Source organism: the organism of the source record quoted next, unplaced genomic scaffold, assembly GCF_019419815.1.
Source record: "Pyrus x bretschneideri cultivar Hongxiangsu unplaced genomic scaffold, Pyrus_bretschneideri_v1 Contig8, whole genome shotgun sequence".
NCBI lineage: Eukaryota > Viridiplantae > Streptophyta > Magnoliopsida > Rosales > Rosaceae > Pyrus > Pyrus x bretschneideri.
The window spans coordinates 11,211,847-11,225,527 of record NW_025999820.1 but is presented as its reverse complement, the minus strand read 5'-3'; the positions used below and the strand labels follow the sequence as shown (position 1 = coordinate 11,225,527).

Below are 13,681 nucleotides of genomic sequence, written 5' to 3'. Positions count from 1 at the left end.
GTTGAAAGAAGAAGAGTTTAAATAGAATTACTCTACTCTAATTAAAATCGAGACCTTTTATCATTAAACCCCATATCTGGCGGATTGGTCAAGTAGTAATTACCAAGTTGAGACAATTTTGAATAGACAATTAATTTTTGTTCATAGATATTCTTTGATTTATTCGAACCGAAAATTACAAATTAAGAAGTGTGGGTAAGGGGTGGGGTAGTCTAGGTTTTAGGTTCGAGGTTTGGGGCAATTAAAAAAAAAAAAAAAAGAATACGAGGGAATATGGGAGTGTGAGAGTTTGAAGGACGAAATAGAAATTTTATTGATAATTGAATGCCTTTTTTAGAATTGAATCAATAATTTGTTACATAGAGGGACTCTTTATAATTACAATAGCACCTTTACATAAAAGACACAATCCTTGAATTATATCCATACAGACACAACCTTAGACTTCTAAAGAAATACAACTCTTCATAAATATGGCTTTTCCTAAGATACACAACTCTACATAGCAACTGATACAACTAATCTGAACTTCCATACTTGTAGATCCTCCATGCTTGCAATATATCCAATATATGGAGTAATATCAACATTCCACGTTGAACCTCTTTGGGTTCATATTTGACACTGGGCTTTGTAACGATGAAGGCCCAAGAATGCAAAAGCAAAAGGAATTTGAAAATCTTTTCAGCAAGGCATGGGTCATATGCCTATGTTTGAAGTGATAATTGACAGAGGGCAGCTCATCCCAGCACAAAGCACTTTTCAAGGGTATGGATGAGTAAATAAGTGATGATTCATCACCCTTTGAAAGCCATCAGCTAAAGGCAAAGTTTGGACAGTCGGGCTAACTTGTCTATAACGGCAGAGGGACACCAGAGACAAAGACACTCAACCATTCAATCAAAAGATATTCAAAACTTTGCTCTCAGACAAGTTCGTACCTAGATGATTGTATTTTGTCCAGATTTCTCCTCTTTTAGTCATAGATTCCACTTAGAAAGTCTTTTTTTTTTTTGTAGTTTAGTAGCTCTACTACTCTCCCCCAGTGTTGTAGTATCAATTCTCTCTAAGTAAAACCTATTTACACTTTGTTCCCCAGATTCTACAAATCCATGTAAACCCAAAGAGAAGTGGTTGCAAGAAGTTGAACATTGCCCAACATAGTTAAATCTTGCCCAAATCTCTTTTGTTTGTACTTACTTAAAGTAGATCTATTGTTTAAGAAAGATTATATTTACACACTCCAAATTACTTCTCCTACACCCTTTTAATTTTTTAATTTTTTCTACACACCACTAACACTTGAGAGCAAAATATTAAAAAATTAAAAAAGTGTGGGAGAAGTAATTTGAGATGTGTTAATATAATCTCCCATTGTTTAATGCATATCTCGTTTTGTTTTTAAATCATTTCCAACTGTTTTCCATTTAAATCATTTCCAACTGTTTTCCACTCAAAAGTCGCATCTGTAATCAAAACTGAATAAGCTAATGAACCCGCATTCATTAAAGTGAACTTTGATCAAGGAAATGGTTGGAAGGATCCTGAACCCCTTTTATTTTGGGACATACAATATTACGAGTTAAAAGTCCTTGTTTACAAGGTAAGAAAATGAACTTTATATAGACTTAACTCATCTGTGACAATCCATTGATAATCAAGAAGTCTAAACAACTTGTGGCGCAAGTAATCAACTCATTTCACAACTAAACAACAATTTGTTATATAAATATAATAGTGGCACGCTCAGATCCTTGTTAGTTTTGATTATGAGCCTCAAGGCCTAACCAAAGGCCCTACAAAGACACCATTCAAACTAACAGCAACTCATATTGCAGCACACCAAGCAGCAAACCTTGTCCGACAGGCAAGAGCCCCAGAAGGCTGTGTGAGGGACAGATCCGGTCCGAACAGAACCAGATGCAGGTTCCCATAAATGTATACAATTCTTGCAGTCCCCTTTTAAAATCACACAAAGTATGACCTGTACATGAACGGTGTCTGCCCAAGATGCACATATATGTGGATTTTGTGTCATGGCGCGTATACGATTAACACATCCTTCATGAGCTACCTTGCGCAACTGTACATCAGAAGAAGAGAAATGGAAAGGCACGCAGATGCGACAAAAACTAAGAAAGATGAAGGTAAGCTGAATCAATTGTGGGCTGTAAAAAAATATTACCTGCAAAACAGGTGCACAAGATCCACCAGACTCCTCATCCTCGCTATCATCGTCACAATCACTGTCCTCGCTATCCATATTAGAGTCATCATCTGTGGCTTTGGCTGGCACTAGTTCGCTTTTTCCCGGAAATGTTAGATACTTCAAATATTCCAAGAGAGTTCCAAGCAGCTTACTCTGCCTGCAGAACAACAGGTTTATGTTTTCACCATCAATATTGAGTTGGTAAAAGAAATTAGATAAATAAATCAGTTAGACAAACAAAAAGATAAAGCTCACCTGAGTCCCTGCAACGAAATTCGCTTTTAGCGGTGAACTGGAAACCTTTAACTCTCTTGGAAAGCTTGAAACTTTAATTATTAACTACAACCATTACCCACAAATTAAGTATAAAACTGGAACTTCAATACATAATCAATGAAGGCATTTCTGAAAAGTAGAAATTATAATTTATTAACACAAGCTACAGGTTTAAGATTAGTTCAATTAAGTTATACTAAGTTCAACTAATCATGCTCCAATAATTCAATCCCACAATCCAAAATTCAAACTTTATGCTTTTCCTGCACTTTCTATGCAAACCAAAAAGAAGAGTTCATAAAATTCAGAGCAACCTTAAACAAGGCCAACCGATTGGAAGGCATGGAGAGAATTGTAAACTGAAGGGTCACACTGGAGCTCTTCGCCCTCCTCCAGCTTGTCCAAACCCGGCTGCCATACCTTCGCCGGCATCGACGGTCCCGAAGAGGAAGAAGACCCATCTCCTTTCTTTGAGCCCTAAGCAAAAATTCAAGTCAATTCAATCAAATCAATTGGGGAAAAGATAAAACCCGAAATTTACTAAAAAGTTAAATAATAAATGGAGAAGGTAGTGGACTATGGAGCTGACGTTGGCCCTTATTAGCGTTCTTAATGCTTCTGACCATTTCTGATTCTTCAGGTTTTCAGAAACAGAGACTGATGAAGGAAAAAGGAGAAAGCAAAACTGAAGAGGGATTTGGTGGGGGCTACGGTTTTAGCGTATTGCGCTGCCAGCAGTGCTCTCCTAAGCTCTTTTTTTTTTTTAAGGATCTGTAAGGACCTCTTTTATCTTAGTCAGAATTAATCTAACAGTAGAAAAACTATTGAGTTTATATTATCCTATTACACTAAAATAAAATCAAAATAACAAAAAAAATAAAAATAGGGTTCACGCTCATATTTTTGATGTTGAAGGAGAGCAACGTGACCCGATTTTACAGTTTCCTCGGAAAATTAAAATTCTCTTCGAAGCTACAAAAAGGTATTTCCTTTGTGGTTGTATTGATTTCAATTTCTCCCTCCTCGCTGTTGAAAAAAAAGTAGAATGGAAACTGTAATTTAATCGAGAGCACCATTCTTCTTTTAATTGGGTTTCATCTAATGCTCTCCTAATAGCACCATTCTATTTTATATTCCTTTGTGGTGATGGTTCAACCTCGACCCCATTCTTCCTTTTTTATTTGCTTCACTTTTAATTTTAATTGCAGATTGTTGTATGAGGGAAGCACAATCTTCCCAGGGACGATCTCTAACTGTTAGCGATGATCTTCAAGTGTGGGAGCATAGCAGTAAAGAGGGAGGGTCGGGACAACGTCCTTGACAAAAGATTTCCTCTGAGATTGAACGGGTTGCAAATTTTCTCCTCTCTCACGAAGCAGGAAGGAAGGATGAACGTGAAGCCTATTAGCGTGTTTTGATTTTGTTTTGGTGTAATAGGTTTATATAAATTCATAAATTTTTTTACCGTAAGATTAATCCTATGACTCATATAAAAGAAGTCCTCATACGTCCTCAGAAAAATAACCTTAGGAGAGCATTGTTGATGTCATGAATACTAATTATTGAATTATTACTAAGTGTTGGTAAACGTGTTTATTTTTTATTGTGACACATCATATAGTTTGCAATGTGGTCTAAAATGTTGATCTCTAGCATTAATTTTTTCTAATTGTTCAAATTTAAAAAAACAAATGGGATATTTGAACAGAAATTCTCATGGAAGCGGCATCAACGATCAATGCTCCATGTGGAGTAAAAAATAATTCAAATTTTTTTTAAACTGACACATAGATTTTTATCCACATGTGACGATAATGCCTCTGTAGGACCGTAGTAACACCTTTCCGTCCAGGAGCAATGATGTCAAAGAACATCATCCTCACATGTAGAAATGAAAAAGAAGAAATACTTTTGCATAGACGCAGCATGAATGCCATAATTTGACTAAAGATGAAATACTTTTGCATAGAGCAGCAATTATTGGATGAAAAAGAAGAAACAAAAGGAAGAAACAAAAGAAGAAATGAAGGGCGTGGAGAAAGGAACCAATAGTGAAGAAATGCACTATTTTCTTAATTTAGAGATTAAAATAAGATTTTTGAGATATGCTCTGCACAGACACACGACATGCACACTAATATAATAGAAATGAGATTTTTCTAAAATATGAAATGACCAAATTGCCCTTCCATATAAACGGATTATTGCAAAAACTCACTTAGTAGTTTCTCCTTCCTTGTCATCTCTTGCGATCCCCAGCTCGACAAACACTAACCCCAACGGCGCGACCCAAATCCTTCTCCAATTTTCCGACCCACGCCAAGTTTCCAATTTTTCACATGGCGCAACACAAATCCACACGGCGCAACCCAAATCCAAAAGAAAACAAAACCTGAGAGCTGTCGATCCCAAACGAGAAAAGCCTAATCCCATTTGCTCTAAAAAAACTCTCCGCACTCCTCTGGCACAAATATCTAACCCAATCAAAACAATGATTGGTTGAAATTTTCCAAATTTAATGAAACGAAAACCAAATTTGAATCTAAATTAATCAACAGAAACAAAGTTTATTGGAATTTGACTTGCATGATGGAACGGAGGCCTAGGGATTTCAACAAGCTGAAATTGGGGGAATGAGGGAAGCCGGACCTAAACACACCATTGTCGACCATAGCGAAGTTCGGAGGTGGCATATATGTCACTCCGCACCTCTCATTCTCGTCTCTGATCTCCAAGTTTCTAGTTTGGGATCAATGGCTCTCTCCGAAATCAGAAAAATGACGCAATGAGCTGTGAGTTTTTACAATAATCCGTTTATATGGAAGGGCAATTTGGTCATTTCATCATTTTGCTTTTGTGCATAGTGAGCATGGAGAGTGCATAGTCGTTTGACTGCCGGTGGTAAAAATTCTATCACTAATATGTGGATTTTGTGCCATGGCGTGTATACGATTAACACATCCTTCATGAGCTACCTCCCGCAACTATACATCAGAAGAAGAAAAATGGAAAGGCACACAGATGAGATAAATACTAAGAAAGATGAAGGTGAGCTGAATCAACTGTGGGATGTAAAAAAATATTGCGTGCAAAACAGGTGCACCAGATCCACCGGACTCCTCATCCTCGCTATCGTCGTCACTATCACTGTCCTCGCTATCCATATTAGAGTCATCATCTGTGGCTTTGGCTGGCACTAGTTCGCGCTTTTTCCCGGAAATGTTAGATACTTTAAATATTCCATGAGAGTTCCAAGCAGCTTTCTCTGCATGCAGAACCTTCACCATCAATATTGAGTTGGTAAAAGAAATTAGATAAATAAATCATTCACACAAACAAAAAGATAAAGCTCACCTGAGTCCCTGCAACGAAATTCGCTTTTAGCGGTGAACTGGAAACCTTTAACTCCCTTGGAAAGCTTGAAACTTTAATTCTTAACTACAACCATTACCCGCAAATTAAGTTTAAAACTGGAACTTCAAAACATAATTCAATACTACGAGTACAATGCGAGCATTTGTGAAAAGTAGAAATTATAATTTATTAACACAAGCTACAGGTTTAAGACTAGTTCAATTAAGTTATACTAAGTTCAGCTAATCATGCTCCAATAATTCAAACCCACAATCCAAAATTCAAACTTTATGCTTTTCCTGCAATTTCTATGCAAACCAAAAAGAAGAATTCATAAAATTCAGAGCAACCTTAAACAAGGCCAACCGATATGGAAGGCATGGAGAGTATTGTAAGCTGAAGGCTCACATTGGAGCTCTTCACCATCCTCCAGCTTGTCCACTCCCGGTTGCCATACCTTCGCCGGCATCGACGGTCCCGAAGAGGAAGAAGACGCATCCCCTTTCTTTGAGCCCTAAACAAAATTTCAATTCAATTCAATCGAATAAATTGGGGAAAAGATAAAACCCTAATTTTATTAAAATAATTAAATAACCAACGGAGAAGGTAGTGGAATTTGGAGCTGGCCTTGGCCTTTCTTTTGGCTTTCTTGGGGTTCTTGATGCTTCTGACCATTTCTGATTCTGCAGGTTTTCCAGAAACAGATACTCTGATGAAGGAAAGAGGATAAAGCAAAACTGAAGAGGGTTTTGGTGGGCTAGGGTTTTAGCTTATTGGGCTCCTGCCCCTTATGATAATAATATGCTATTTTTTCAGCCCAAAAATAATATATGACGCTTCAGTCCAATGGGCTTGTTTATTTTTTTTTTTTGGACAAACGATAATGTTAGTTGGTTAAATAGTTAGTTGTAAGTAGGAGGATATTCGATGGAGATCAAACTCGCACCATGGCGCATGTGCATGTTTTTATTTGTTTATTAGCAACTCAAAAACAATCATCATGCAATCCTTGGGGTAACCATGCATGTGATTCTTTTGGATTTCCAATTATAACCCTATGGGCTGGTTTGAGGTTGTGATGTTTCTAAAAAAAAACAACTTATTAAAAAACAGGGACATCAAATGTGTTTGGTTAAACAAAACAAAAAAATAAAAAATAAACTTTTTTAAAAATATTGTTGTTATTGGCAATAGAAAAATATAGAAAAGCAGAAGCAGAGTCTACTATGCTTCTTAAAAAAGTGTCTTTTTTTAAAGCATGCAGGTGAACAGTTCTCATTTAATGAAATTTTCAAATGGCAAATACACATTCGCATATGTTACAAAACTACATCCTTTGCCCCTACATTTATTATATTACATTCAATACCATATATTTTTTAGTCATTTAGCATAGTCACAACAGTTTTATATAAAAGTTTACCAAACACTTAGACACTGGTTGATTTTTTTTTTTTTTTTTTTTTGTGAAATACACTTTTACGAAAAAATTTTACCAAACTCTCAACAACTTTATTTACAGTTGTTTATTCTCACAACACAACAAAAGCAATTTAAAAAAAAAATAACAATACCAAACTAATCCTAAAAATTTCGACATTTGATCTTTAGAAACTAGAGTGCAAGGGTAATTGTTAAGGTTAGGGATGTCATTTTATTACCTGTTAAATTCTTTTCCCGCTGGTACTTACCACTCTTTTGGGGAGGATTTATGAATGGGTATATTTGAGTACGAGACAGATATGAAAAAACAGAAACTTGTTATTTGATCCTGAATATCTTTATCGTGATAATATACCGTAACCATCTTCCAGACAGTTCTTCTCCCAGCCCTAGTTATCGCTTGCATGGTGGCGCTCTTCAAGTGGTTAGAAAAACAAGAGAGTTATTGTAATACCAGCACCACTATTCATATATTATGCTACAAATATCAATAGACATAAAATAGTAAAGCTCCAGTTCCACCACTCCATGTCCAATTTGAAGATGATCCATAATTTGAGCTTTTAATTCAGAATATCGTTCTCATGCATGTCAAAGATTATACACTTTTCATAACAAAGACACACCACCGCATTGAAGGGAAACCAAGGCCGAGTAAAGCAACATAGAGAGGAAGCAAACCAATACCAACTCAAAACACACACACACAACAAAGAAATGCTCCAATTTACTCTTACTAATCTACTAATTATTTGTCCCAGCCAGTTGATCTCTTAGCTTTTTTTGTGCGGTGAGCACGCCAGACTACTTGTATGGAAGAAGCCGCAAAATACTCCACCTGAGAGTGAGGAAACTCCCTTTTAAAGTGCCACCAAAACTCAGCGACTACAGACTTCAAGTGGTTTGCCGTGATTGAAAATGCTTCAACTTTTGATTGGGACACAATGGTTGTAGTGCAGATAGGCAACTCAGGAAATGAGGCAACTTTGAATGCCCAAATTAGAAGTTCTTCTCCATAGAAATTATTTTTCTCAAGGCATTTGCAAACCCTTGTTTTACCTTTACTATTTGTGTAGGTCAAAGCAGTGCCTTGCCGGATGAACAGCATCTTCCTCAACGGTTCACCCTCTCGAATAATAGACACATCCCTAGTATAAATCTCCGACTTTAGATACTCAGATATTGCTTTCAACCCTTTTTCATTTGTACTTCCAAGAATTGGAACCTACACACCAGTGTGTAATTAGATACAATTAATTACGCATGATAAATATTATCTTTAATGAATGTACGTTACATTCAAAAATTTCTCGTTACATACTTTCTTTAGTGAGCTCATGCGGAGAGAGCACGTGGTTCTTGTTTGTTTTAATAAGATTGAATATGTCATTTTCATCTTCTGTCTCAATTTGCTCTACTCGGCTATTTTTTCCAATCCCTGCATGTTTAATAATCTATAAAGCAATTTCATGACGAGTTCATTAAATCCAAAAATAACGTACTTCATGAATACACAAAAAATTTGCATGAAGGAGCTTTAAGCCTTAAGCTTAATTAATGACAAAAATTTTGCTTGAAGTAGCACTGATCAGCGCACCAACCTGATTCACCCTCGAATTGAGATATACTAAAAATAGTGCCAAGCCACTTATAGAGATCATAACTGAAAAGATGATTTCGCGCACGTAGAAACTAGTCTGAAGGTTTGAACCAAAAGAACTGCAAACAAAAAAAAAAAAAAAAAAAGAAACGGAGAGCAATATATTTATTGATGACATTCTTTCAGAAAACATGACAGAAATTTTTTATGGAATTTATCTACAAAGACGAAGTTGATGAGAGGGTAATGATAAAAAAGACATTGATGAGCTTACGACATAAATATGCATATTAATTTCTAGGTGATTAAACATGAAAAAGTCATAAAAATGCAATCCTCAGGTTTCGGAGACCCCACCAAAAACAGTGCAAGATCTTTCTTGGATAATCTCTTGACGAAGCCAAATTAGATTGGAGAGCAGACTGATATATACCATAATCAAAAGCGAACGATGACGTATTTTTTTGAAGCTCTACCGAGCATTGTACACGTGGGGTACTGACATTGATTTTCAGAGAAGAACGACCACAATAAAAGTAAGAGTAAAATCTGTCAAGGTCACATATTGTTTCATCTTTACAGACATGCTCCCTCCAGCATTCTAGCTCTCGAATCACTGCAAAAATGTACCACATGAGTAGTCATTTAATGACTTAAATAAAAATTTTGTGTCCCTAAAAAAAAAATATTGCCTTTAATGGTAAAATCCTTATAATATAATCCTTATAGTATAATCCTTAAATTTGAAGTTTTTATGATTTTATGTGATAATTTGATTAGATGCACATTTTTTTTTGTTTTTGTTAACCTTTTTTTATTAATTAAAAGCATTAAATCTTCAATCAAGATTGTAAGTCTCGTTTTTCAATTAAGATGCACATTTTTTGTTTATGTTAACTATTTTTTTATTAATTAAAAGCATAAAAACTAAAAACATTAAAAACTTCAATCAAGATTGTGGGTCTCATTTTCCACTAAAGGTTGTTCTTATATAGTCCATATATGTGATGATATATACTATGTATCAGGCAAGTTCCTATACTTTAAGGACTCATTTTTCAATTCATTAGAGATTCATTCTGTCTCTATATTTATTTTATACAATAATTGTCCTTATTTAGAGACACCACTAGATATGCTGTTACTATTTGGGTGCGTGGCCTATGTGCACTGTCACAAAATCAACAAGATACATTGGACCCGTGCACAGTTTGATGTGTATTTTTAAAATTAAATGGCCAACAAAAAAGATACAGGTGTTACCACCCACAGACCAAGCATACGTATGTCACCATCGATGCTACATTCTCTGAAAACTTTTTTCATCACTGATCACACCCACTATACTCTTCAGGGGAGACGAATACACGAGAAAATTATAATTGGATTGATCTTCCAACTGGGCAAAACAGCCCTCGCCAGCGTGACAGCACTGGGCAAGACAACCCTTGCCAGCGTGACAGCAGTACCTGCTAGCAAGGCCAGCAGCAGCCTCAGTTGGATCTGTCTGAGCCCAGCTTGAGTGGGCCCAATTTGGGCTTGCCTACTCCAGTCATAAAAGAGCCAGTATGTAGGCCCTAGCCTGAAAATGGGCCTGACAAACTGCAGCTGCCCACTGAACAGTGGCAATAAGGCACCGAGTGGCAGCAACAGAATGAAGAGGTTACTGACAGCCCAAGCGCACAAAAACAAATAAAATAATAACCCTCCTCTAGCGGTATCTGTCCATGTCCTCGAGAATATCCATGAGGTACGTACATCTCAATCTGATGTAACTCAAAAGTTGAACAATATTGATAGTACTTATATGTTACCTCCTAGATAAAATCGTGGAAAACCACCTGATAGGTAATCTCCCAATGAAAAAGTGAGATATGCCTTTGCAAAGTATGTGTCTACTCATCGATGGTCACCTAAGTACCAAGCCTTGGTGAATAATATGGAAGGAATAAAGATTCCAACAAAAGTCGAAAAGGCCTTGCGAGATCCTCAGTAGACAGAGGCCATAGAGGTCGAAATGGAGGCCTTATAGAAAATAGAACTTGGAGTGTGGAGTCATTACCACAAAGGAAAAGACTTGTGGGATGTAAATGGGTTTTCACTATCAAACACAAAGCAGATGGAACCATAGACAGATACAAGGCAAGATTAGTAGCTAAGGGATACACACAAACGTTCTGAGTCGATTATCAGGAAACATTTGCCCCGGTTGCGAAAATGAACACTATTAAAGTTCTTCTATCCTTAGGTGCTAACTTTGATTGGCCATTGAGATGGTTTGGCATAAAAAAAATGCTTTTTTACATGGGAATTTGGAAGAAGTGTACATGGATTTTCCACCTGGGTACGAAGTGAAAGATGGAGTAGGCAAAGTATGCAGACTGTGAAAAGCTCTTTATGGACTCAAAGAGTCACCAAAGGCCTGGTTTGGAAGATTCACTGATGCGATGAAGAAATAAGGCTACCGATAAGGGAATGCAGATTACACCTTGTTTATCAAATGCAGGGAAGGTAAGGTCATCTTGTTAATAATATATGTAGATGATATGATGGTTACAAGTTACGACACAGATGAAATAAAAAGATTACAAGAGTATCTCTCTTCGAAGTTTGAGATGAAAGATCTAGATCATTAAATTTGTGATAGCGTCCAATGACAAATCACATAAACCAACAAAACTCACCAATCACAGTCCGCCAGAACATCCCCATGTGGCTCAAGATGACAATCATCAGCCGCCAAGTAAGTATGGAGATCCATATAATAACCAATTTAGCTAACTACTACGTTTGATTAAAGTCTTTCTGCCATGAACGTTGAACAAGCTTCTTCATGTCTCAGCTGAGTTCTACTAATTTATATATATTGAAAGTAGACTATCGATCGACGAATCCTGTAAAGTGCAAAGCTGTCGGTCCGTGATAGTCGCACTGCCAATTTCCATATCGAGCTATGGTCCACAAATGATCACAATCAAATTATTCAAACGTGATGGCATATGTTTCGTTCATAAAAAACTAGAGGAAGGAGCCACTCTTTTGGGGCTGGGAAAACTCATTGAGGCAGTTCAGCCTCCATAACCATCATGTGATTTATTAGCGTTAGAAATCAAACCTAGAACATACCGTATGAAATATAAGCCTGAAAAGAAGAAATAGAAACCTAGCTAGGGCATATGTCTAGTTGCCATAGCAAAAAAAAACACTAGGGTATATCTAGAAGGTTGGCATAATTATAAGATATAAAAATAAAATAGTTGACATTTGGCTTGGAAAATGATTTAAATTATGGGGTTTGGTGTAACCGTGTCCGTGTGTGTCAAGATATATTGTCAACAAGCAACTCTGCTACAGAGGAGAAATCCCAACCATTATATTCACACTAAACCCTAGAAATGAATAGATCAAATTAAATGATGAAAAATAAAAAATATTGATGCTAGATCAAATTAGAAACAAAGTCGGCCCTAAGAATTTGGGGGTTCTAGGCGAGCCTTCGAAGTAGAGCCCTAGAGTTCTTCAACCCCTCGTCTTTTGTACAATGATATGCATAAAAAAAATTCACTAAATACATGAAAAGTCTATTTCTTCATCAACTATCATTAAAATTTAATATCAAAAGAAGAAAGATCGATATACAAATATTACTTAAATATTACGTACAATTCTCGTGTTTTTAGACGCAAATATACTAATTAAGTTTACATAATCTAATTTTCAACCAATTCTTTTTCAATTCCTATGATTTTATTTATTTATTTGATATTTTAATTGAATTTGAATTGTAAATATGTTAAGGTTTTGTAATTGTATCAATTTAATGAGTTTTTTTAGTCAATTTGGTACAAATGTGTCTTACATGTCAACCCAATTATAGGTTTCGCGCTCATGATAGACACTCTACATTAGGCTACTTCACATTTGTGGCAGGAAATCTTGTAACTTGGAGAAGCAAGCAACAAAGCGTGGGCTAGGTCCATGGGAAGGCAGAATACCGAGGAATTGCACATGGAATTTGTGAATTATAGTGGTTGAGGATTCTTCTTACGGAAATTGGATTCAAACCACAAGGAGCTATGTTATTGTACTGTGATAACCAAGCTGAGAGACAGATAGCTAATAATCCAGTTCAACATGATTGCACAAAACATGTTGAAGTGGATGGACATTTTCTCAAGGCAAAGTTAGATGTCAAGTTGATTGACATTCTGTACGTGAGGTCTGAAGAACAGTTAGCCGACGTATTAACTCATGCAATATCAGCGAGAGTGTTGCAAAACTCACTTGACAAGTTGGGCTTAGGAGATATCTACGCACCAACTTGAGGAGTGTTGGCGTGAGTAGTTAACCTTGGATTTAAGGAATATAGATTTATTTTGGGTATGAAATCATGTAATTGATATCCTTGTATAATTGGGATTCTTATTTCCTAATTCAGAGGAACTTGTATAAGTATATATATCCCTCTCATGAGAAGAAAGGCAAAACACTTTAAACCCTAGAATTACAATTATATCTAAGCATACTGGATTCAAAAGATTTAGAGGATAATCCTATATATTTATTCTAATTGTTTGTCAAATTGGGCAAAGGACAATTGGAAAGAGTAATTTGCATGTAAAAGAGACAATAAATAATATCTCTTATTATGAATAACTTTTAAAGTGTGAAGAGGTTAAAGACTTTCTTTTACTTCCTAGCAAATTACTTATTAGTAAGTCCGAACATATGTTTTGATGACTTAAACATTATGAATAATCTACCTAAATGGCGCCAATTATTAAAGGTTAGACTAGAGA

At 36.1% G+C, this 13,681-nt stretch overlaps 1 protein-coding gene and 1 pseudogene across 1 annotated transcript; both read right to left on the bottom strand.

The window, feature by feature from the left end:
- Positions 1 to 5,432: 5,432 nt before the first annotated feature.
- Positions 5,433 to 6,593, bottom strand: LOC125468073. Its single transcript, XM_048575663.1, has 4 exons — positions 6,439 to 6,593; positions 6,248 to 6,353; positions 5,840 to 5,923; positions 5,433 to 5,763 (listed from the first exon to the last, which is right to left on the bottom strand). The coding sequence occupies exons 2-4, from the start codon at positions 6,335 to 6,337 to the stop codon at positions 5,470 to 5,472; spliced, it is 468 nt and encodes a 155-aa protein (XP_048431620.1). The 5' UTR covers positions 6,338 to 6,353; positions 6,439 to 6,593; the 3' UTR covers positions 5,433 to 5,469.
- Positions 6,594 to 8,030: 1,437 nt separating this feature from the next.
- On the bottom strand, positions 8,031 to 9,517 carry LOC125473085 (annotated as a pseudogene).
- Positions 9,518 to 13,681: the final 4,164 nt, after the last annotated feature.